This window comes from Oncorhynchus mykiss, chromosome 13 (genome assembly GCF_057628025.1).
Source record: "Oncorhynchus mykiss isolate SJ-2025 chromosome 13, ASM5762802v1, whole genome shotgun sequence".
Taxonomy (NCBI): Eukaryota; Metazoa; Chordata; class Actinopteri; order Salmoniformes; family Salmonidae; genus Oncorhynchus; species Oncorhynchus mykiss.
The window spans coordinates 46,125,925-46,149,589 of record NC_143034.1 but is presented as its reverse complement, the minus strand read 5'-3'; the positions used below and the strand labels follow the sequence as shown (position 1 = coordinate 46,149,589).

The 23,665-nt window shown below is 43.3% G+C and overlaps 1 protein-coding gene across 3 annotated transcripts in view; it reads left to right on the top strand.

Annotated features, from left to right (window-relative positions):
- Window positions 1–21,466, top strand: part of LOC110485161 (zinc finger protein 385D) — a 203,443-nt gene extending 181,977 nt beyond the window's left edge. For all 3 annotated transcript variants that reach the window (XM_036940957.2, XM_036940960.2, XM_090196325.1), the window contains 6 exons: window positions 3,277–3,508; window positions 9,348–9,728; window positions 11,584–11,777; window positions 14,678–14,776; window positions 15,367–15,456; window positions 15,907–21,466. In XM_036940957.2, the coding sequence (XP_036796852.2) occupies window positions 3,277–3,508; window positions 9,348–9,728; window positions 11,584–11,777; window positions 14,678–14,776; window positions 15,367–15,456; window positions 15,907–16,134 (1,224 nt within the window). In that variant the 3' untranslated portion in view covers window positions 16,135–21,466. The remainder of the gene's footprint in view (window positions 1–3,276; window positions 3,509–9,347; window positions 9,729–11,583; window positions 11,778–14,677; window positions 14,777–15,366; window positions 15,457–15,906) is intronic.
- The last annotated feature ends 2,199 nt before the right edge of the window (window positions 21,467–23,665 follow it).

Here is a 23,665-nt window from a genome sequence, read left to right as displayed (position 1 = left end):
ACTTAATCAGTGTTTCATCTAGAAATAAATGTTTCCCCTTTTCAATACATCTATAAATGAAGTACTTTCACAATGCAATGCTCACATTACTTTTGATATGATTCTCTTCTCTTTTGTAAAAATATATTTGACTATTACTTCATCCGTTTGGTAAACCTAGAGATTTGACATGTGTACTGGTTTGTCTGCTACAGATTTAGAGAACAACAACAGATAATGAAAATGTATGTCTCTAAAGTAGAAACATAAATAGTATAATATATACTCGAATGTACTACTATGATGAAGACTAATGATTTTACATCACAGTAAAAAAAAAAAGAGTCTGATCCAATATTGACAAGATCAAGAGAAATACCGTTTGTAATGAATCAAATCCACGTTTATTGGTCGTGTACACATATAAGCAGATGTTACAGCAGGTGCAGTGAAATGCTCGCATTTCTTGCTCCTACAATGCAGTAATACAATATCAATACAATACCAATACAATATCAATACAATACCAATACAATATCAATACAATACCAATACAATATCAATACAATACCAATACAATATCAATACAATACCAATACAATATCAATACAATACCAATACAATATCAATACAATATCAATACAATATCAATACAATATCAATACAATATCAATACAATACCAATACAATATCAATACAATACCAATACAATATCAATACAATATCAATACAATACCAATACAATACCAATACAATACCAATACAATATCAATACAATATCAATACAATATCAATACAATATCAATACAATACCAATACAATATCAATACAATACCAATACAATACCAATACAATATCAATACAATATCAATACAATACCAATACAATATCAATACAATACCAATACAATATCAATACAATATCAATACAATATCAATACAATACCAATACAATACCAATACAATATCAATACGCAAATCATCCAGAAAGTCCAAAACAAGAAAGAAATGCATCCCCAGAATGATGGTCTTTTTGACACTGGCTGACACAGTTCTGTAACACCCCAGTGGGATTCGAACCCACAACTCTGGTGTTGCTCGTGCCATGCTCTTACGAACTAAGCCATGTCCAGGAACACTACAATACATGTACAAAAAAACAATACATTACTGTAAAGTACAATACACGATTACAATACAGGTGGAAGATGTATGATTGCCATCCGCCTAAGTGTACCACCCTCCTTCAGGGCCTCGAGGAGGCATGCAAATAACATCAATCCAGACCAGGCTTCGATTCGCCATACCGAAAGGTTTTTCCCCAGGTGTGTGAATAATAAGGATATTTACTGCGATTTCGATGAGAACCTATGGCAAAATGCTCAAGACAGTCGTCATGCAAACTAGTGCCTGCTAAACACGATCTTTCTGTCGTTTATTTCATTTGTTACATTGTGAAATATGTCTTTAAGGATCACACCTTTGATCACACGTGGGATAGAAATGATGGAAATTTGATGCTCAGTCAATTTGAATCTGCAGTGCAAGTGTATTGCCTAATGTGAAAACAGCGTAATGTACTGTAATTTACAGTACTGTAGGATACTACATTCAAACAGCATTTTCTCCTATTGGATTCACTGGTAGTTAAAATAACTAAATTGAGAAGACATCATCATGTTGTGTTTAGGTGATTAAACTAATGTACTCATTATATTTCACAGTAAACTTCTATTTTGGATCAAATGGCTGTGTGGTGAAAGAAGTCTCCAAACAAAATGAACGCACAATGAAAGTTTTTGAATGTAAGGCTGGCTGCGTTACAAGTGTTTACCAGGTTGGGAGTTTTGTGCAAAGAGTTTTAAATTCACCACATACTTGTGAAAATTGTACCAAACTGTATTCTTACAGTAATGAACATTAGTCTAGATGAAAGCTAGAACTACTGACACAACTCCACCCAGTCCTAATGCAGTTTGTCAAAACAAACAAACATAATTGAATGTATGGTGAGGTTCTGTTTGTGTGTTAGAGAGAGAGAGAGAGAGAGAGAGAGAGAACGCACGTGTCACTGTCTGTGGGTGGTCTGTATGTGTTTGTGGGGTCATGCAATGCTTGCTAGTCATGTATCCTTCTTTGTAGTCATCTCTCCAACAAGACTGAGTTGGTGATAGTCCAATACAGGTCTCAGCTTCATCTGTTTACATTTTAATGAGAGATCTCTGTATCGATTCATCTGCTATTTCTATTTGCTCTGATAGCAGGGGGATTTGCCCATGGATTGAGCTGGGTCATGAGAATTATTACAATGTGGAGGTCAAATGTGCAGCAGGGTCTGTATGTCCTTTTTTGGAGAATGTATGTGTGTGTTTTGAGTGTGTCTGAGAATGTGACAGAGTGTGTGTGTTCTCTGTTGGGTGTGTGTGTGCAGTTAATTTGTGTGTGCACATGTGTGCACAGTATGCTTGGTATGTAGTGTGTTGTGTGTTGTGTTTGTGTGGTGTGTGCGTGCGTGCGTGCTCTTTGCAGGGTCTGTCTCAGTGTGCCTATTTAATATTCTGATTGTCGAGATGGGATCCTGTCTCCTTTTTGCACATTACACATGCAATTATACCTCTGGCCTCCCACTGTGCCAGTGCTCTTATCAGGTAGGAACAGACTCTCTCCTCCACACAGGCAGCAGTGTGTGTTGGTGTGTGTGTGTGTTCATACATGTGTCAGACCTGGGTTCAAATACATATTTGTTATTTAAATAATTATTTTCTGTGTATTTGAATATTTTCAAATAATGTGGCCCGAATCAACTACTTCCATTTAAAAGTATTTTCAAATAATGTTCTATAAATAGCCTATTACAAATGCCTGGGTTAAATGCATGGGAGTGTATTTGAGTCAGTGTATTGGAGTAAATACTTTCCACGAGTAAATACTTTCCAAATACTTTCCAAGGGTATTTCCAAATACATTCCAATATTCAACCACTTGTCTTTTCAAATAAAAAATCAAAATATTCACTTCCAAGTGTCTTTGAAAGTAACTGAAATGTCCTAAATAGTATTTGAACCCAGGTCTTGTGTGTGTGTGTGTGTGTGTGTGTGTGTGTGTGTGTGTGTGTGTGTGTGTGTGTGTGTGTGTGTGTGTGTGTGTGTGTGTGTAAAGATGAAAATGTCATCTCAATTTTTGCAGAGGTACTGTATATTTGAGTGTTTTTAAAAGTGCATGTCTTACAGCAATATATGGATAAGTGCTACTGCTAACCTTCCTGTGGTGTTTCTGCTCTCTGTGGGGTCCCTTCCAGAACCAGGCAGAAGCACACTATAAGGGGCATAAACATGCCCGGAAGCTGAAAGCCATGGAGGCCCAGAAGAACCGTCAGCGTCGACTTGGGGAAGCCACGTCCACAGGCAGGGAGAGAGACCGGGAACGAGACCGAGAACGGGACAGGGAGAGGGCTAAGACTGCTGCGACTGTTACACTTCCCACTGAGACCCTCCCCGCACTCATGGACACAGGCCCGATGGAGGCAACGAGTAAGTTAACTGATAGTGAGAGGGAGAAAAGGGAAGAACAGAAACCTACCAATATTCACTCTGTGTAGATGATCTTTCTTTCAATTTTTCTCTCCTTTTTCTGTTGATGTTTTCTGCTTTTCACCTTTGCTCACTTATCTTCCCTCATCCCTCTCTTTCCCCCTTTACTCTTCTCCATCCTACCTCTTATCCATCTACTCTCTTTCCATCACTTTCCACCTCTAATCCCTCTTTCTTCCTTTCATCCGTCTTCTCTCCTCCCATTTCTCTCCGGTCCTCCCATCTTCCTCCTCCTCCATCCCTCTCCCTTCATCTCATCCCTTTCCCTCCATCCTTCTCTCATCTCTTCCGGTACTTTGTCATTATTATTTCTTGATGCTACCCTGTCCCTCCCTCCCTCCCTCCCTCCCTCCCTCCCTCCCTCCCTCCCTCCCTCCCTCCCTCCCTCCCTCCCTCCCTCCCTCCTTCCCTCCTCTCTACTGTGTTATTTCATGTCTGCTGTTTAAAGTCTAACAACAGGAGGGCCTGTCCCACACATACACTGCGATCAGGAACATGGGTATGAGAGGATAGGACGGCGGTGCCCCCAAACATCCAATCGTAACACCCTGTGGTCTCCAGGCCCCTCCCAGCTGGGCCTTATATCCAATCTGTCCCCCACGGTGGTGGTTGATGGTGGCTCTGAGCCTGGGGGATTGTTTGCTTACCCCCAACGTTCTCAATTTACTCTCCCTGCACCCTCTGTTTGCCCTGCTTGTAGAGAAAGGCCTGGTCCCTGTACAGGAGTTCCTAAAGAGTTCTGTGAAGTCAGGGAATGATCTGACTGCAGCACACTTATATAATCGGTGTCCCAAATGGCACCCTATTCTCTATGTAGTGCACTATTTTTGACTGGTCAAAAGTAGCACACCACATAGGGAATAGGGTGCTATTTGGGACGTAGGCGTACTGTTTGTGACATGAGAGAAATCCCCCACAATAGACCCGACTAGACTATGGATGTATCTCCTGAGTCTGGGACCAATACATGTAAATGTAGCCGTGCTCTTTTGATGAAGTCAGTAGAGAGCATCCATTACCCCATTACATTACATGATTGATCCCATTTCAATTCAGAAGCCCTGTTTATCCATCTGTAGCGATGGGACTCGAGAATCTGTTTGCTAGACTAGTTTCCTCCTCTATCCTGTATATCCCGCCTTCATCCCTCCCTCCCTCCATCTATCCCTTCACCATTCTGGCCTGAAAAATATTACTGTTAAGACCTGCATTTCAAACTAGTTTCTTTCTGATGCTAGAGGGAATATTAGTGAGGAGTGATAGGAAGGTATCAGGGTGAAGTGAGGTGTGGGTTGGGAGAGAGTCTACACTTTACTTTCCCCCAGTGCCCCTCTCTCTCTCTCTCTCTCTCTCTCTCTCTCTCTCTCTGAGAAACTGGACAAAGGACTGGGAGCAAGATAACGCTCTCACTCATCAAATCTAATATAAATATTCTGTCGTCGTAGAGAGAGGTCTGAAAGGTGGGTTGCAGCGGCAGGGACGAAAAGAGTAGAAAATGAGAGAAGATGAAATGACTGAAAGGTAGAGAGAGAGATGGGGTAGAGGAGAGGGGGAACAAGAGAGGCGGTGGAAAGAGAAGGTAGATAAGCTGTGCCTGTTTTTTTAATGTTGTCAACCATTTTACAGTTCTGAGGCAATTTTGCAATGAGGTACGCTCTTTAATAAGCCACATTGTGTGATTGGCCCGATGTGAAATTGAAATGCAGCAGAGCGAGCCAGTGGCGGCGAGCGCTACAATGCCAAACTGTAATTGGAGAACACTCAAAATTAACACTGAAATGATCTCTGTCTGTCATCAAACTCAGCATGGCAGGTGCCAATCGAACTAAAATGCCCGTGTTGTCACCCATTGAGAACCAATCAAGGAATCGATTCCATCATATCCACACTAGTCGACTTTACAGACTTTGCCATTGGATGCACTGAGTCGCATAAGTAGAAATCCCATGCAGCTGTGTTACAAGTTAGAACACTGGCATGTGTCATGTAATCTACACCTCGATTAGACTGATATAAAGGATGATTATTATTTTGTTGAATGATTTTCCACTTGAAAAAGAGAGCGAGAGAGAGATCGGCATACTGGTGCCTAGAGACACTGGGCCCGGCATCGTCAATGACAACCATCAATCACCTCCGCGTTTGATTGACTCTTTTGTTGAAGCTGTCTCCAAGGGGAACAAGACTCAGACATCTAATGATGAAATATTGTGAGGATTTCCCTTGAGGAAGTTGTCCATTTTCTTTAAGAGTGTCACGGACTAGTGATTCTAGACAAGCTTTGTGTGTGTGTGTGTGTGTGTGTGTGTGTGTGTGTGTGTGTGTGTGTGTGTGTGTGTGTGTGTGTGAGGTCTCACCACTTCTCCGCTAGTGAGTGAGCTTGTTTTAACAGTCTTCTAATCAGAATATTATTATAGCTACTAGCTCTATGACAACAGTCAGCTCTGTCATGTAGTCAATACCCTCTGACGCTACAGTTTACAGATACAGTATTCAGATACTGCACGGTTTACAGTCTGAGCCCTACACACTGATTTAATTGGACTGTTCTGCCTTTCCATGGTCAAAGAAGCGAGTGACTCGCAACAAGACATCGATCTGAACATCGATTCTTTGCAGGAGAGGGATTTGTAGCCCTCCACTCCTCAGACAGTGTGGGGCTCTTCACTGCCAATACACTGGCCTTAGAGCTGGCAGCCAGCATTGGGGTGACAGTCACTTCAGTCAGTCAGGAATGAGTGAGGAGGACATTGACTGACAAGAGGTTTGTGCTTACCCAAAGATGCATCTGTGTCGTGCTACTCTGCAGCATCACTGCCATGGTTGTTTTTCTTTTTAAGACATTTGAGGTCTAGGAAGTAAGGGTACTATTTGATTTGGAGTTGTTGGACGTTTCAAAGTCAAGCTGTATCATGTTTGACATATATCTGTATAATGTGCACCAATGTGGGAAGAACTTACCAGAAGTTCCTACAGAGTTAGTCCTTATACAGTGCATTTAGAAAGTATTTATAGAGCCCAACAGTAAAACCTAGTGGTCAAACAGGGAAATGGTTCCATTCGTTTTTCCACCATTCATTTTCCCATAGGGAGTTTTAAAAATCATGATAAACACTCTTATTGCACACAAAGTGAATCCATGCAACTTATTATGTGACTTGTTAAGCACATTTTTACTCCTGAGCTTATTTAGGCTTGCCATAACAAAGGGATTGAATACCTATTGACTCAAGACATTTTTACTTTTCATTTTTAATGAATTTGTAAACATTTCGCTGAGAAATGAGAAATTCAACTGAGAAATGATGGGGTATTGTGACACAAAATCTAAATGTAATCCATTTTAAATTCAGGCTATAACACAACAAAATGTGGAAAAGGGTAAGGGGTGTGAATACTTTCTGAAGGCACTGTAAGTGAACAGCGATACGATACCTTAAACATTCCTGCTCAGAATAAAACCCTTCATGAGTTTAAGGCGTCTGGCGTCTGAGGAGGGACTAATTCCCTCTGTCCTCCTCTCTGGGCCTCCTGCTAAATCCATTGATCACTATCCCTCCCCCCCAGAGTCTTCTCAGGTGGCCCAATCTTTGTCTTTCACATAAGCCTAGGATCATACCAATCCCCTGCAGGAGGGGGGACCTGAATCTCCCAGGAGCCAGTCTCGCATTACATTACAGAGAGGAAGGATTGTCTAATCTCAGCCTTATAGGGTTCCTTCTCCTCCGGAAGGAGAACGATAAGGAAGAGCGCTTATCTCCATGATGAATTTACTCTGGGACTTGGAAGAGAAAATCAATGTGGCCAATAGGATTGTGAAGGGTGTTTGAGAGGGTGCTTCAGTTCGGCTAGCGCCTATCTGAACTCGGCTAGCCCGGCTAGCCCGAACCAAACGAGTGTGCTCTCATACTCTCTTAAAAATGAGAAATAACGGCAATAGTAATGTTTGTCCATTTTGAGATGCCATAGCCTGTATACATTTCCTCAAAATAGTCCGAATTATTCGAGAAATATGTCATTAATTTAGACATTTTTGCCGAAGAGGTCTTAGTTGCACAATTTTACATCTAACTAATATGTTTGGTGCAGTATTTTTCAATGGAAAAATTTGCATGAAAACGAGTCATTTCTCTTTGAATGACTACAAAGACTTTATTAAAGAATACCTACTGTTAAACAATCACAGATGAAGGTGTTTAGATTCCAGCTCCGAACTTCGGCTTGCCTCCAGAAAAACTGTTCTGTGCCTGAACTGCCGAAAAACCCCTCACCGGAGTCCAAAACGTCACAAAATGTCGTCATAATATGTGTGTGTGTGTGTGTGTGTGTGTGTGTGTGTGTGTGTGCGCAGTCGATGCATTTGTTTATATTGACTGAGCCTTCAGGACCTTCAGTTGATATTTGAAGAGAGAGATAGCGAGAGAGAGACAGAGAGATTGAATCTACCCTGTGTTAGTCTAGTCTGGCCCTCTGGGTTAATAACAAAGGCTGATAGTATAGCTGAAATGCCACAAAGCTAACACATGAAATGCATTGGTAAATGCTCATTCCAATGCACTGCCTTCAAACGCTTCATGGTCATTTGTAGATAAATGACTAAACAGAAAGGAGCAAATACTCCATGTTAGCCTCAAATGAGAACAACCATTATTTGATGTCACTTTTCACTCACAAATGTATTGCTTGCAATGCTACTTTTACAATCTGTTTCCATAATCTATAAACACATTCTGCAATATGAAGCGTTTGAAGTCAGTACATTGGAATGAGCATTTACTTATTCATTTCATGAATTAGCATTTCAGCTATACTATCAGCATTTGTTTTTAACCCAAAGGGACAGACTAGATTAACACAAATCTGTCTCTGAACATAATGTTTCCTGTGAGAGAATACAGTGGTATGTTTAAACCTCTCTGGGGTAGGGGGCAGTATTTTGACATCCGGATGAAAAGCGTGCCCAAAGTAAACTGCCTGTAAACTGCTTGTATTCTGAAAAATTAGGGAGTAAGATGGACCCTGGGAAGTGCACCCTGGGAAGTCCCAGAGCTGTTTTCTGCGCGCGACCAAGAGCGGCTGCCTTTCTTGTTTTTCTTTTATATAGACGAAGCTATTGTCCAGTTGAAATATTATTATGACTAAAAAAAACCTTAGAATTGATTATAAACATTGCTTGACATGTTTCTACGAACTTTACTGATACTTTTTGGATTTTTCGGCTGCATGTTGTGACTGCCTTTGAGCCAATGGATTACTGAACAAAACGTGCCAACAAAACAGAGGTTTTTGGATATGAAGAGGGACTTTATCGAACAAAACATTTATTGTGTAACGGGGAGTCTTGCGAGTGCAACCATATGATCGCTATTTCTGACTTTTGTTACTCCTCTATTTGGCTGGTAACTGTTTGTAATGTTTTGTGTGCTGGGCGCTGTCCTCAGATAATCGCATGGTATGCTTTCGCCGTAAAGCCTTTTTGAAATCTGACACAACGGTTGGATTAACAAGAAGTTCATCTTTAAGCCGATGTATAACACTTGTATGTTTTATTAATTTTTATTATGAGTATTTCTGTTTTTGAATTTTGCGCTCTGCAATTCCACCAGATGTTGAGGTTTTAAGTGAAGTGAAGTGGCCTATGGGTCACTGAACGTCATACTGCAGTGATCAACTGTAGACCTCGGTGGCTTTGTTCAGGCACTGAGCTCTTCACTCTTCCCTTACCACCCAGCGTAATGTTCAGTGACTGACCACTGCCTCCTCTCCTTCCCCTCTCCAGATCTGCTGCCTGCTGACCTGGAGCGAGTGGTGAATTGTGAGGCTGTGAAGCTGGGCGAGAGCCCTGGCAGCAGCAGCTCTGTGATGCTGACTCCTGTATCTGAGGTGTCCTCCATGGAGCTGGCCACCCTGTCCCCCGGGCACCAGGGAGAGGTGTCCCCCTCCTCCCAGGCCTCAGAGAGCGGAGCCTCAGATACCAGTGGCCCCGAGCAGGGCCCAGAGGCCCCTGGAACAGCCCTGGAGTCAGGCAGCCAGCCAGACACCTCCAGAACAGAGGGGGGTGAGGAGGTCAAGGACCCCAAGAGGATCAAGCCACACCTCCACTGTCCCGTGTGCAAGGTCACTGTCAACTCTACATCCCAGCTGGAGGCACACAACAGTGGTACGAACACTACAGTCTGGCGTAGCACACCCTGCAGCCCCTTCGGATAGCATAGGAACACGTCATATGCCATGATTTATTTATTTTTATTACAGGCTATTAGCTTTAAAACTGAGAAGAAGAAAAAATCTACAAAAAATGTGTAGAATAGCAGGAAATTAGCTATACATTTTTCTCTCCCTGCCCCAATGGCAAATATATACAGTGGGGAGAACAAGTATTTGATACACTGCCGATTTTGCAGGTTTTCCTACTTACAAAGCATGTAAAGGTCTGTAATTTTTTATCATAGGTACACTTCAACTGTGAGACACTAAAACAAAAATCCAGAAAATCACATTATATGATTTTAAGTAATTAATTTGCATTTTATTGCATGACATAAGTATTTGATCACCTACCAACCAGTAAGAATTCCGGCTCTCACAGACCTGTTTAAGAATCCCTCCTGTTCTCCACTCATTACCTGTATTAACTGCAGCTGTTTGAATTCGTTACCTGTATAAAAGACACCTGTCCACACACTCAATCAAACAGACTCCAACCTCTCCACAATGGCCAAGACCAGAGGGCTGTGTAAGGACATCAGGGATAAAATTGTAGACCTGCACAAGGCTGGGATGGGCTACAGGACAATAGGCAAGCAGCTTGGTGAGAAGGCAACAACTGTTGGCGCAATTACAAGAAAATGGAAGAATTTCAAGATGACGATCAATCACCCTCGGTCTGGGGCTCAAAGCAAGATCTCACCTCTTGGGGCATCAATGATCATGGGGAAGGTGAGGGATCAACCCAGAACTACACGGCAGGACCTGGTCAATGACCTGAAGAGAGCTGGGACCACAGTCTCAAAGAAAACCATTAGTAACACACTACGCCGTCATGGATTAAAATCCTGCAGCACACGCAAGGTCCCCCTGCTCAAGCCAGCGCATGTCCAGGCCAGTCTGAAGTTTGCCAATGACCATCTGGATGATCCAGAAGAGGAATGGGAGAAGGTCATGTGGTCTGATGAGACAAAAATAGAGCTTTTTGGTCTAAACTCCACTCGCCGTGTTTGGAGGAAGAAGAAGGATGAGTACAACCCCAAGAACACCATCCCAACCGTGAAGTATGGAGGTGGAAACATCATTCTTTGGGGATGCTTTTCTGCAAAGGGGAAAGGACGACTGCACCGTATTGAGGGAAGGATGGATGGGGCCTTGTATCGCAAGATCTTGGCCAACAACCTCCTTCTCTCAGTAAGAGCATTGAAGATGGGTCGTGGCTGGGTCTTCCGGCATGACAACAACCCGAAACACACAGCCAGGGCAACTAAGGAGTGGCTCCGTAAGAAGCATCTCAAGGTCCTGGAGTGGCCTAGCCAGTCTCCAGACCTGAATCCAATAGAAAATCTTTGGAGGGAGCTGAAAGTCCGTATTGCCCAGCGACAGCCCCGAAACCTGAAGGTTCTGGAGAAGGTCTGTATGGAGGAGTGGGCCAAAATCCCTGCTGCAGTGTGTGGAAACCTGGTCAAGAACTACAGGAAACGTATGATCTCTGTAATTGCAAACAAAAGTTTATGTACCAAATATTAAGTTCTGCTTTTCTGATGTATCAAATACTTATGTCATGCAATAAAATGCAAAATAATTACTTAAAAATCATACAATGTGATTTTCTGGATTTTTGTTTTAGATTCCGTCTCTCACAGTTGAAGTGTACCTATGATAAAAATGACAGACCTCTACATGCTTTGTAAGTAGGAACACCTGCAAAATCGGCAGTGTATCAAATACTTGTTCTCCCCACTGTATATGCTGTACCTGCTCCAGAGTGTGTGTGACATTCTCTTCCTCCCAATCCACTCCTCCAGGTACGAAGCACAAGCAGATGCTGGAGGGCCAGAGCGTCCAGCCGCGGCGCCGGGGGAAGGTGGCGGGGGCTGGGGGGCGCTCGGCCTGCAAGAGCAAGCGCCTGGGCACCAAGGGGAGCGTGGGGGTGCCCAGCAAGAACTTCCACTGCGAGGTGTGTGAGATCTATGTCAACTCGGAGACCCAGCTCAGCCAGGTGAGGAGGCTAGGGGTCGAGGGGATGGTAACAGGGGAGGGCTGGGGGTTGCACAGGGTGTGGAGGGTTCAGCAATGGGGAGAGAAGTGAAACAGCTGGGGTATAATTTTGTATGTTGACTTCCTGAGTGGATCTGAGGTGATTGGACTGGACAAGATCTGGTTTCATGTTCTCTCACAGTGAGGCCATTGAGCCACTAGTCTATGTGGAGATCTGACACACTGGGTCTCTTTCCACCTCCACTAAATGTGTCCTGACAGTGTTCTGAATTGATGGAGCTCAAAATGACCCGAAATAAGCTGGAAAGAGTAGAAGATATTGTGAATTTAGCCATGGGGTATGGGAGATAGACAGGGATGACCCTCTGGGCTACTCAGGACTCCTGGCGCTGTTTGCGTGACATGAAAGGTGAGAAGAGGAAAGAGAGGGGGGTTGTGGGTAATATTGCACACCCTGAGAGGTGCTTGATAGAGAGTGCTAACCGAATAAGACTCTCATTCAAATGTCTCTGGTCCTGCAGTGTTTTTGGCTCTGTGTGGAGTTATTAGTTCTATTCATGTATCCTTTATTTAACCAGAGAAGGTCACATTGAGATTTAAATCTGTTTTTCAGTGTATCCTGTCACATGATGAATACGTTTTTATTTGACTTGAGCAGACAGATGAGGTCACTCTACAATAGACTTTGAAGGGACAGACTATAGAACTACCTCTTCAAACAAACTTAACACTTGATTTCTTGGTTGATTTCTTGGTTGGACTAATTATTTTCAGGGTCTTTTTCCACATTTTGTTACATTACAGCCTTATTTTAAAATGTATTAAATAGTTTTTTAGCAAATGTATAAAAATAAAAAAAACTCAAATATTAAATTTACGTAAGTATTCAGACCTTTTACTCAGTACTTTGTTGAAGCACCTTTAGCAGTGATTACAGCCTCGAGTCTTCTTGGGTATGACGCTACAAGCTTGGAACATATATATTTGGGGAGTCTCTCCCATTTTTCTCTGAAGATCCTCTCAAGCTCTGTCAGGTTGGATGGGGAGCATCATATTTTCAGGTCTCTCCAGAGATGTTCGATCGGGATCAAGTCCGGGCTCTGGCTGGGCCCCTCAAGGACATTCAGAGACTTGTTCCAAAGCCATTCCTGCGTTTTAGACTAGAGGATCTTGTTTCTCATGGTCTGAGAGTCCTTTAGGTGCCTTTTGGCAAACTCCAAGCGGGCTGTCATGTGCATTTTACTGAGGAGTGGCCACTCTACCATCAAGGCCTGATTGGTGGAGTGCTGCAGAGATGGTTATCCTTCTAGAAGGTTCTTCCATCTACACAGAGGAACTCTGGAGCTCTGCCATTGAGTTCTTGGTCACCTCCCTTACCAAGGCCCTTCTCCTCCGATTTTTAATAAATTAGCAAACATTTCTAAAAACCTGTTTTTGCTTTGTCATTATGGGGTGTTGTGTGTAGATTGACCAGGGGAAAAAATATTTGATCCATTTTAGAATAAGGTAACAAAATGTGGAAAAAGGGAAGGGGTCTGAATACTTTCCGACTGGACTGTACCCATGACATCACTACCTCAGCCCTCCCATTTTTAAAGGTAGCACAGGGCTCATGATGTAATAACAAACGTATTAAATGCTGTTTGCACATGTTACAGTAGAAGGTTTACAACTCCTGAGGTGATGCTAGCAGTGGAAATGTGCGTTTGAATTCACCTGGCGCAGCGACTGCATTTTTATTACAATAAAGCCATTCTGGAAAAAGCATCGTATGAGCATTTTAAATTTTTATGCTGTGATTGTTTTCCCACACTAAGCAGATGTATATCAGATGGTATGGTGATTCACTCAGAACGGTCTATTTGAGCCTGTAAGAGCTGTTTGCAGTATGTTACTGCAGGATATTGACGTGTTTATGGTGTGGTAATCTCGGCACATGGTATGATTGAACCTCTTTTCGAGGCTGTTTCGGGTAATTGTTTCCCTGGTGATGTTTATTAAGTCGTACATGTCATCGTATGATGGGATGGTTCTGGAAGGTTTTGCAGCTCTCTCAGACCAACTGGTCATGGAAAAGATACAGTATATATGTGAGCATGTGTAGCAACCTTGCCTACAACAAGCCTTAGTAGTGTATTCCAATGGCACTGTTAAAACCTCCTCTGATGAACTAGGATTAGCCAGTTGATAGTGGAACAGCGGAGAGAGAAATAGACCTGCGTACTGTAGATAGAGGGAAGTAGTGGTTCTCTTTGTGGTTTTTGTGTCCTCTAAATATTGTACACTGAGTGTACAAAACCTTAAGACTGCCTGCTCTTTCCATGACAGACTGACCAGGTGAAAGCTATGATCCCTTATTGATGTCACTTGTTAAATCCACATCCAATCGGTGTAGATGAAGGGGAGGAGACATGTTAAAAATAAAATATTTTTAAGCCTTGATACAATTGAGTATAGACTGTGTGTGTGTCATTCAGAGGGCGAATGGGCAAGACAAAAGATTGAAGTGCTTTTGAACGGGGTATGGTAGTAGGTGCCAGGCGCACCGGTTTGAGTGTGTCAAGAACTTCAATGTTGCTGGGTTTTTCACGCTCAACAATTTCCTGTGTGTAACAAGAATGGTCCACCACCCAAAGGACATCCAGCCAACTTGACATAACTGTGGGAAGCATTGGCGTCAAAATGGGCCAGCATCACTGTGGAACGCTTTATACACATTCTAATGTCCATGCCCTGACAAATTGAGTCTGTTCCTAGGGCAAGGGGGGGGGGGGCAGCTTAATATTAGGATGGTGTTCCTAATGTTTTGTTCACTCGGTGTAGATCAGGCATGGTCTATTAGATAAATCCAACCATATAAACTAGATTAGCAGACTAATGTTTCTCCTCTGATCTCCTCAGCACATGAACAGCAGGAGACACAAGGACCGTCTGGCAGGAAAGCCCCCCAAACCCAAGTTCAGCCCCCACAACAAGAGCCAGCCCACCTCCAGCTTATCGGTGAGACACGGGACACACACAGATGCACACACACACACACACGCTCCATTGCATGGGGTTGGAGGTTAATTAAAGTTTGAGACCCATAAATTTGGAAAATCGTCTTAGAAAATAATGGCCAATATTGTTCAATCTCTGAATAAAATGTATATTTATCTCCTGAATTGACTGAACTTTAATGAAATTGTCCCCAACCCTGACACACACACACGCACCTCATTGCTCCTTCCTATGTGGTTGTCTCTCCAGTGAAGCAGCATGCCTGCCTGTGTGCCCATGCTGTCAGAGAGGTTAAGGACATTGCTTTGTGGTAGTGAATGGGTCCCATGTTCCTGAGACATCCAAGGCTGAAATACCCCCAGCACTACCCCCAACACTACCCCCAGCACGCCTACTGACAAAGCCTGCAGCCTGAATCAGCACTCTGTATTAATCACTTTTGTACTCCTGTTCTGTGCGAACCTCCCCTCGAACCTCTCCTTCTCCCCATCTCCTCCACTCCACTCCACCCCACCTCCACATCGCTATTTCTCCCTCCTCTGCATCTCCTCCACCGCCCCCTCTTCCCATCCTCCCCCGCCCCCCTGCAGAATGTGAGATGGGCTGGGTATGCAGGCGGGGCTGTGTCTGCCATGAAGAAAATGTTCAGCCAGTACAACCTCACCTCTCTCTCTACTCAGGTGAGTGGCAGGGCCCAGGGCAGGCAGGGACAGGGGAGAAGTGGGCTGTCAGGGCTACAGCTGGCTTAACCACTGGAACAGGCTAGGTGCGGGGGATTGAACAGCACCAGAAACTAATGCTCTAATGTAAACTTTGTAAAGGGTATGGAGTTTAAGCATGTCTGTGTGTCTGTAGTTCTGTCTTTTGTCTTGACCGTGTGAGAGTGTTCATAAGGCAAGTCCCCAAGAGGGTAGTTGTGGTGAGGGAAAGGATATTAGTATGGAGAAATGTACGAGCATGTTAATCCAAGGTAACGATGTGTGCTAAAAGAGCAATGTTCCCTGTTTGCTGAGCAAATGTGTGCTCTACTTTGAGTAAATATGTGCGCTTCAAGAAATGACATGCGCTCTCCGTCTCTGCTCCCCTCTCTACTTTCCTTCCCTCCTTCGCTCTCTCCTCCTCTCCTTCAGACCAAACTGGCCTTCCAGAAGCAGCTGACCAAGAGCCTGACCACTGGCTTCCTGCCTAGCCCCCTCACCCAGCCCACCTTGTGCACCATGGCAACCAATCCTCTGGCTCTGCGCCACCCGGCGGGCACCACCTTCTTTCAGACGCCCTTCCTGAGCCCCACCTTGTTCCGGCCCGCCCCGGGGCCCCTGAGGGCCACGCACCCCTCCATCATCTTCTCCCCTTATTAATGACACAGTACAGCCCCCCGTCCCTCTGTCCCCCTCTACCAACCCTCTTGCCCCGCCTCCATTACTGTGACTCACATGACGAGGGCCACGCCACGCACAAACTATGCAGACCACAGGAGCCAGGATGGAGAGAACAGAGAGAACGAGGCTAACAACTGCTCCTGTCAAGGAGGACACCCCCCCAAGACCCCGCCTCCTCTCCACCACGCCCCATCTGTCTGCTCCTTCTCCTGTGGTTGGTGGCCTGAGGAACAGGACACATCTCCAGGGACATACTGGTGCAGTCAGGAGGCCTCTCTCTTACACAGCCATTTCATGGGTCGATTTGGTTTGGATTCTTAATATTATTGTGTAATTTATTAGAGAACAAAAATAGATGTATCTGTTTAGTGTGGTTGCCACAAATAAGGTCCCTTTACGTCATGCTACTCCTCAGAACATTGTTTCTATAATTGGTTGGCTTGCTTTTTGTTGTTGTGGGTCGATATTGGGGATGCTAGCAGGTGAGCCCAATGCTCTCTGAGCTTGTGACTGTCTTCAGCCATATGTGGACCTGCAGCTCTGCAGACTTACGGACCCAGGTCTATGAGTGGGATCTGTCAGAACTATATGAACTCATATTTTTCCACCAACACCCTTCCACCAAGCCCCTATCTCCCAAACCCTGTTACTGGGCTCTTGTCATTGGAACCCAGAGCTCTAAATTGATGTGCAGAATAGATGCTGAAGCCCTTTCTCTCTCTCTCTCTCTCTCTTTTTCTCTTTTTCTTTCTCTTTCTCTTTCTCTCACTCTCTTTGCGTCACAGCCCAACATGGCCTTTCATAATTCATTTTTTACCCTGCATTCTCAGAATTAAGCACTCATTAAGGTCCTGAAAAGGTCAGCTTGTCAACTTGATTTTGTCTCAAGTTGCAGATCTGCCTCATTAAAGATCTTTGCTCCGTAGCAGCGCTGGTGCATTGGTTCTGACTGTCTCTATTTCTCCTGTTGCGGAACGGGAGGCACAAAATAATTTTTAAAAGCCTGGCTGTCTTATATTGTAATCTGCCATGGTTCCCTGTATCCCAGTGATTTTATAGTGCTTGATCCCCCAATTGTACTCCCTGAGCCATAGTCCTTAATTTTCTCTTGAGCTATCTCAGCAGGAGCTGATGGGTAGCAGTGAATGACAATTTCCCCTTGCTCAAAAAAAAAACACTAAGGGGTGGAAATTACTTGATGGGTTTACAATCCTCAATTAAAGGTTTCCACTGCGCAGAGAGATGTGTGGATGATGGGGGTGTGAGAACACATTTCCCAGATCGCTGATTGGATCATCGGGAATGGAGGGAAAGAAACAAAGCACAGTGCCATGGCAACCACATTAAAAGCACCTTAAACAGATTTACTTATGAAAGCAATGAAAATATGTTCTAGTTTTTTTTTGTTGTTGTTATTCCTGGTGTGATTTTTCATAAACTCATGCCAGTTTGATTGAGCATTTTTCAATCACACAAACAATCAACTTGTGAAGATTCAATTGTATCGTTGTCATTATCCATGAGACAGGTCTGAATCTAAATCTCAGATCTAGTTACATTTTTAAAGCAATATGTTCAATCAATGTGTCTATGTTTCGAACGGTTATACAGTAGGAGAATATAGGATGTGGGGAGGTGGCTTTATCTGATTCTGAACAATGTATCTGTACCTCTACAGAGATGCTCTACAGCGTACCGTACTGTATTTGAAAGGCAAATTTGGCCAGTGCTAAGAGTCATTTGAACTGATGGGTTGTTGTGATGCGATTTCCCTTGATGGTCAATCTCATGCTCATGTTGTGACTGTGGGTTGAGCTAAGCTATAAATAGCAGCTCTCATACTGTGGGATGGATGTTTCAGCCCTCTCTCTGTGTTGACATTGCTGGGCTTTCACCTTACAAGAGGAGCAGGACACAGCTATTATATGGATTACACAGAACAGCCAGTGTTATTGATGTCTCAAGCGCAGTAGAACACATAATCACATTCCCATGCCCCTCTCTCCTAAACAAGTAGACCCACCTTGAAACGAACACTCAATAGCTCCCACCAGACCAGACCCAATACTTGGGGCTCCTGATTTATCCCAACACCAACTCTCTTTGCTGGTTTATTACCAAACCCAACACTTACACCCAACCAGTCTACTTTAGCAACAGCAAAATGGGGGAAATCCTATGCAGTTGTTGTTCCCTTCAGTTCAGTCAGTGAAATAGTATTTCCATGTGTGTGACGCAGCAGCGCCACCTGCAGTGAAGACCATGTTATTGCTCTTCTAGATCAAACCCAGCACTCTCTCCTCCATCTTTTCGAATCTCTTTGATTCTGTACATGTTTCTGAGGCCTTTGTCTTTGGGAATATGAAACCAAGCCGTCAGGTCTCTTTGCCATACCAATGTGATTCTCTCCAGTCACAGTAAGTTACTCAGTGAACCAGCCAGCCTATTGATCTCCAGTGTTCGTTCTGTCTGTCTGTCTGTCTGTCTGTCTGTCTGTCTGTCTGTCTGTCTCTGTCTGTCTCTGTCTGTCTCTGTCTGTCTCTGTCTGTCTCTGTCTGTCTGTCTCTGTCTGTCTGTCTCTGTCTGTCTGTCTGTCTGTCTGTCTGTCTGTCTGTCTGTCTGTCTGTCTGTCTGTCTGTCTGTCTGTCTGTCTTTACATGGGAACTCTTTGGTATTCAGACATTTAAGGACATTTTTAATAAATAAATGCATATAGAGAAGGCAAATTATCTATGTAGAAAATATAGAGTAAATATAGACATTTTATCAGAGTTGCTATTGTTATCTTTATCTTGATGAAACACTATCTTAGCTGAGGGTAGACTGTTGATGTAGGCTACAGCAGACACACGCTGTACATGGAAAGGAGAAATACTTTGCTTGTTTTTTCTGTTTGTTTTATTTACATGGTTTTACTGTGCTTGTTTTTTAACCTACAAAAGAGACAAATGTTGAATCAAAAGTTGGTTGAGTGATTTTTCTTTTTCTTGTTCAAATTTGAACTGAATTACGGAATTGAATTATTGACGTCACACAATACATGTGGAACAAAAAATGCCTTTCAGATGTAATTATCCAGTATATCCCAAGAGTGTCAACCGCTGGTCAGTTTCTGGCTTTCTCAGGGCTTACAGTTTCAGCTACATTAATACCATACAATCATCCACACAATCAGAGCCTCTCAAACGTCATCGCCGTAGAGACGGGTCATACGCTGTACTTGTGGATGACGTGAAACAATAGCCATACAGAACAGGATTGAAGAAGTTTTGATGTAAGATGTCCACACACGGAATATGACGGTCATGTAGAAGGACATTGTGATGTGTCCTTGTCTCTCTTTTTCACTCATCCGTCCTTGTGCACAGCCAAGGGAACCATGGATAGACCAGCCCAGATACAGAGCTCAGTCCTGGGTATAATAAGGAATCTGACACCATGGATAAAACAAAGCACTAGGATCACATTCTCTTCAATTGCAGGGTGGTGAAATGTCAATTATCTATCAGTCTACCAGTGACCTATTTCTTTCAGTAAAATAACATATGCTGTATGTAATGACATGCTATGAAACTGCAAGGCAGCCATGTTGACTGAGGCTACTGCCGGTGAGGTGGGAGGAGCTGGCGTTTCTCAAAACTGAGTTTCCTTGGTATAGGATCTGCATATCACTGATGTCAAAGCACAGCTTTCATTTCCCCCTATTTTAGAAATTACTTTTCACAGCAGGCATTCAACGCTGCAAAGATAATTGCATGAAGGTGAATGGAGAAAGGTGTCTGCCCCCATCCGAGTCCTGCCTCATTAGCTCTGTTTATACCTGGTTCCAACCTGCTGCCTTTGTCCTGATCTTGTTCACATTCTGATTGTGCCCACATTTTTAGACCAGTGTAGACAATTAAAAGACGCATTGTGATCCGATCTTATAAGTGTAAACAGACAAGATCAGGACGAAGGTTGCATGTTAACAGCAGGTATAAACAGGGCTATTGACAGAGAAAGGAGTGACATGCTGAGGATCAACAGTCTGAATGATATTCTGGATTATCTGCACAGTATTCACACCCAGATGGTTTCAGTGGGCAGGACATCATAACATCATACTCTGGAGTGGCTCGAGATAATGGAGAGAGATTAGGTTCTGAACAATATCATGGAACGGTACTGGATTCTGGACCACCACCACAGCTCAGCTCAGCTCTGTTCTTCACAGCTTTTCTCTGTCCTTCGTGTACAGAGCAGTTCCTGTGTCATGTGCTCTCCATAATGACGCCAATCATCAAAGCCGCGTCTGTCTGGAGACTCTTCTGGACTGTAATGAACTGTAACAAGCATACCATAATGATGTGAATTTTGTTCAATCAGCTATTCATTTGTTAGCTTCCCACCCATGTCCTTGTTAATTGGAAGTGGAGCCCATTCTCATAATGTAGTTGGACAGCATTGTTGTTCTCACTACCAGTGTAGGTCCTTATGCCAGCTCTCCCCGTGTGGAAACGTTAGGTAAGCAGAAACGCACCTCTCCCATTGCCAAAACCAGGGAAGTTCAAGTCAAGTGATCACATCCATGTCTGAAGCCAGTCTCGGGATGACAGAAGAAACATGGAACCTTGCAAGACCTCTCCACAAACCCTTACATATCCACAACACGGATATATTCATCTCTACCTGAATGCTGTGAAGTGACACCCGTTTCTTTTGCTGTGGCGGTCAGTCTGTCAGTCCCTGGTTCCTCCCTCTCTGTATCAACCCTACAAGGACACGGAGTCAGTTCAGTGTGTACGTCAAGTTGTACAGTGCATATCAATACCTGTGACTGCTTGGCTGCGGTTAGACAGGCAGCCCAATTCTGATATTCTTTTTCACGAATTGGTCTTTTGACCAATCAGATCAGCTCTGAAAAAGATCTGATGTAAAAAGATCTGATTGAAGAACTGAATTGGCCTGCCTGTGTAAATGCAGCCCTTGTGTTCCATTTAAAGCCTATGGTACATTACAAAACATGTACTACGATGTAGAAGATATTCTATGAGAGGACATGACCAGTATTTATTGTAGCACCTTTGTCACTGTGTTCACAGTACATTTGATTACAATGATCTTCATGATGTACAATAGGAATTGTAAGGTGGAATAGAGAGTAAGATCATTTGACACGCTATTGAGTCTTTGCTTTAAATGTTGTTGTTTTTTCCGTCTGTATAGATAATGCCAGGTTGGATATGAATGACAGAGAAATAAATGGGGGGGGAGAGAAATAGACAGAGGGAGAAGTTGGATAGTGAAATAAATCGATTAGATCTTTCACTTCCTCAGCCTCACTTTGTATTTTATTGACCTTTAAGTGTCCGGCGATTGACTGGAACCAGACGACTTGTCAACATGTCCCGCTTTCTAATGTCAAAGGTGTTAGATCCTCTCCACACACACACACACACACACACACACACACACACACACACACACACACACACACACACACACACACATACATATACACACACATACACACACACACACACACATACACACACACACACACACACACACACCTCAGCATATTGCTTTGCAGCATGATCAACTCATATTTTAAACATGATTCAAAATGACATGTTGTGTGTTTACATTCATTAGGTATTGTCCTACAGCAGATGATGTAAGCTCGCCCTCTGTGTATTCAGGTGGAATGAGCTGCACCAACTGCTTTGGGGCCCGGTTAATGTTGATCTGTCACAGAGCATCAAAATCATTATTTCATCAACATTTGACCTTTCCCTTGCCACCAAATCATGGCCATAAATTCATACCTCTCTTGTGAAGAGGAGGAAATCATCTCTTCTGTGACAGTTTTAGCTTTACAGCAGGCCACGGCAGCTGCAGCTTTCTGGAGGGATTTCATATCAAAAAATATATGGCCTTATAACAGGGAACCTGTTTGGAATCTGGGTTGTGTTTGGTCCAGAGGCTAGGGTCAAAAAATCATGCCAAATCACAAGTCCATTGTTCAACCTGTGTGCTGTCCTCTCTCTATCCAAACCCTTAAATCTCACACTACCTCTTGAAGACATAGTGTCGGGAGGGAAAGGCTGCGATTAGAAGGTCACTATAGCAACTGCCAGGGTTGAGATAAATAATCTCCACTGTAAAAAGAAAGAGGGAGAAATCCCATTGGTCCTCTGTATGTCCCTGGGTGTAACTAGCTCGATGCTCAGTTGCAGCACTGAGGAAGGATCTGTTTTTTTGTTTTGTTGCTATGACAGTAAAACAGTATTTTAGTAGAGATAAAAGGACATTACCTCTGTATTTTTTGTCTTAGTGTCATCCTTGGGGAAATGGTTTTGGCGGTAGTCTAGTTGAAGAGGTGCGTTCATAAATCACAACGGGGACAAGTCACAAATCTACTGCTCCTCTCGCCCCCCTCCGCAGTATTCACAGTGTGTATTTCAAGCCGTGTGGTAAATGTCACATTTTAACAGGAGATCAATATAGAGAGTGAGATGTTTTATGGTTCATTGCCCTCTGTTAAACGTAGATAAGAAAATGTATGAGAGTGTGGCGGGTTATATAGGGTCCTGGAGGCTGTTTTGTGTTAAAGTTATTGTACCTTATGTACTGTGTAAGAAGACAAATGTGGGTTGTAATTCTATGCTAGTTTATAATGATCCATACATGTGACTCAATAAATGCACAAGTTCTTAGTAAACATCATCAGCACACTGGCTCGTCATTTAAAACAACCTGCTTGTGCTCTGAAGGTGAGTATAGTATCTATTCAGAGACGTTCCACTTGAGGTTTTCTCATTAGCTTACATTAACCTTTCCAGTCAGCTGGCCCATGTGGAACTGTTGAAAGCTTCATTTGCTCTACATAAACATGTCTGACCTTGTCTCAGTTTATGTAGGGCAGAATTCTCATCACCACAGGGACTTATCCCTACTACAACACTGTTTCAACATAAAAAAAGGGCCACTTAAAATGTTTTTTTTTTGTGCCTGAACTATTTAGATGTATAGTTCCAACGGTATAGAATAGATCTTTCAGCAACCTATTCCTCAGAACCAATGCCATTCATTACTGGGGAGAGGAATCTTACCTAACCTGACAAGTCAAGTTAAAATCAAAATCAAATCAAATCAAATTTTATTTGTCACATACACATGGTTAGCAGATGTTAATGCGAGTGTAGCGAAATGCTTGTAGTTTACAAAGAATCTCGTCTGAAGTATCTTACATCAAAGGCAGAGATGAAGCCTTTATAATGGATTTGTACAGATGTACTCACAGCAATCACCACTAAAGAACAAAAGGCCAATTGCACACAAGGTCCAACTGAAATTTGACTTCCGCTTTTAACCCAACCCCTCCGAGGGACACACATACAGGTTTGTTGGAGAGGTGTTGGGGGCTGCCACGCTGAGCAACCAGGGGGCTGTTGTTGTGGGGGGTTAAGGGCTTTGCTTATGGGCACAACAGAAGGAATCTAGGATTTGATACCAGAAACCCTCCAGT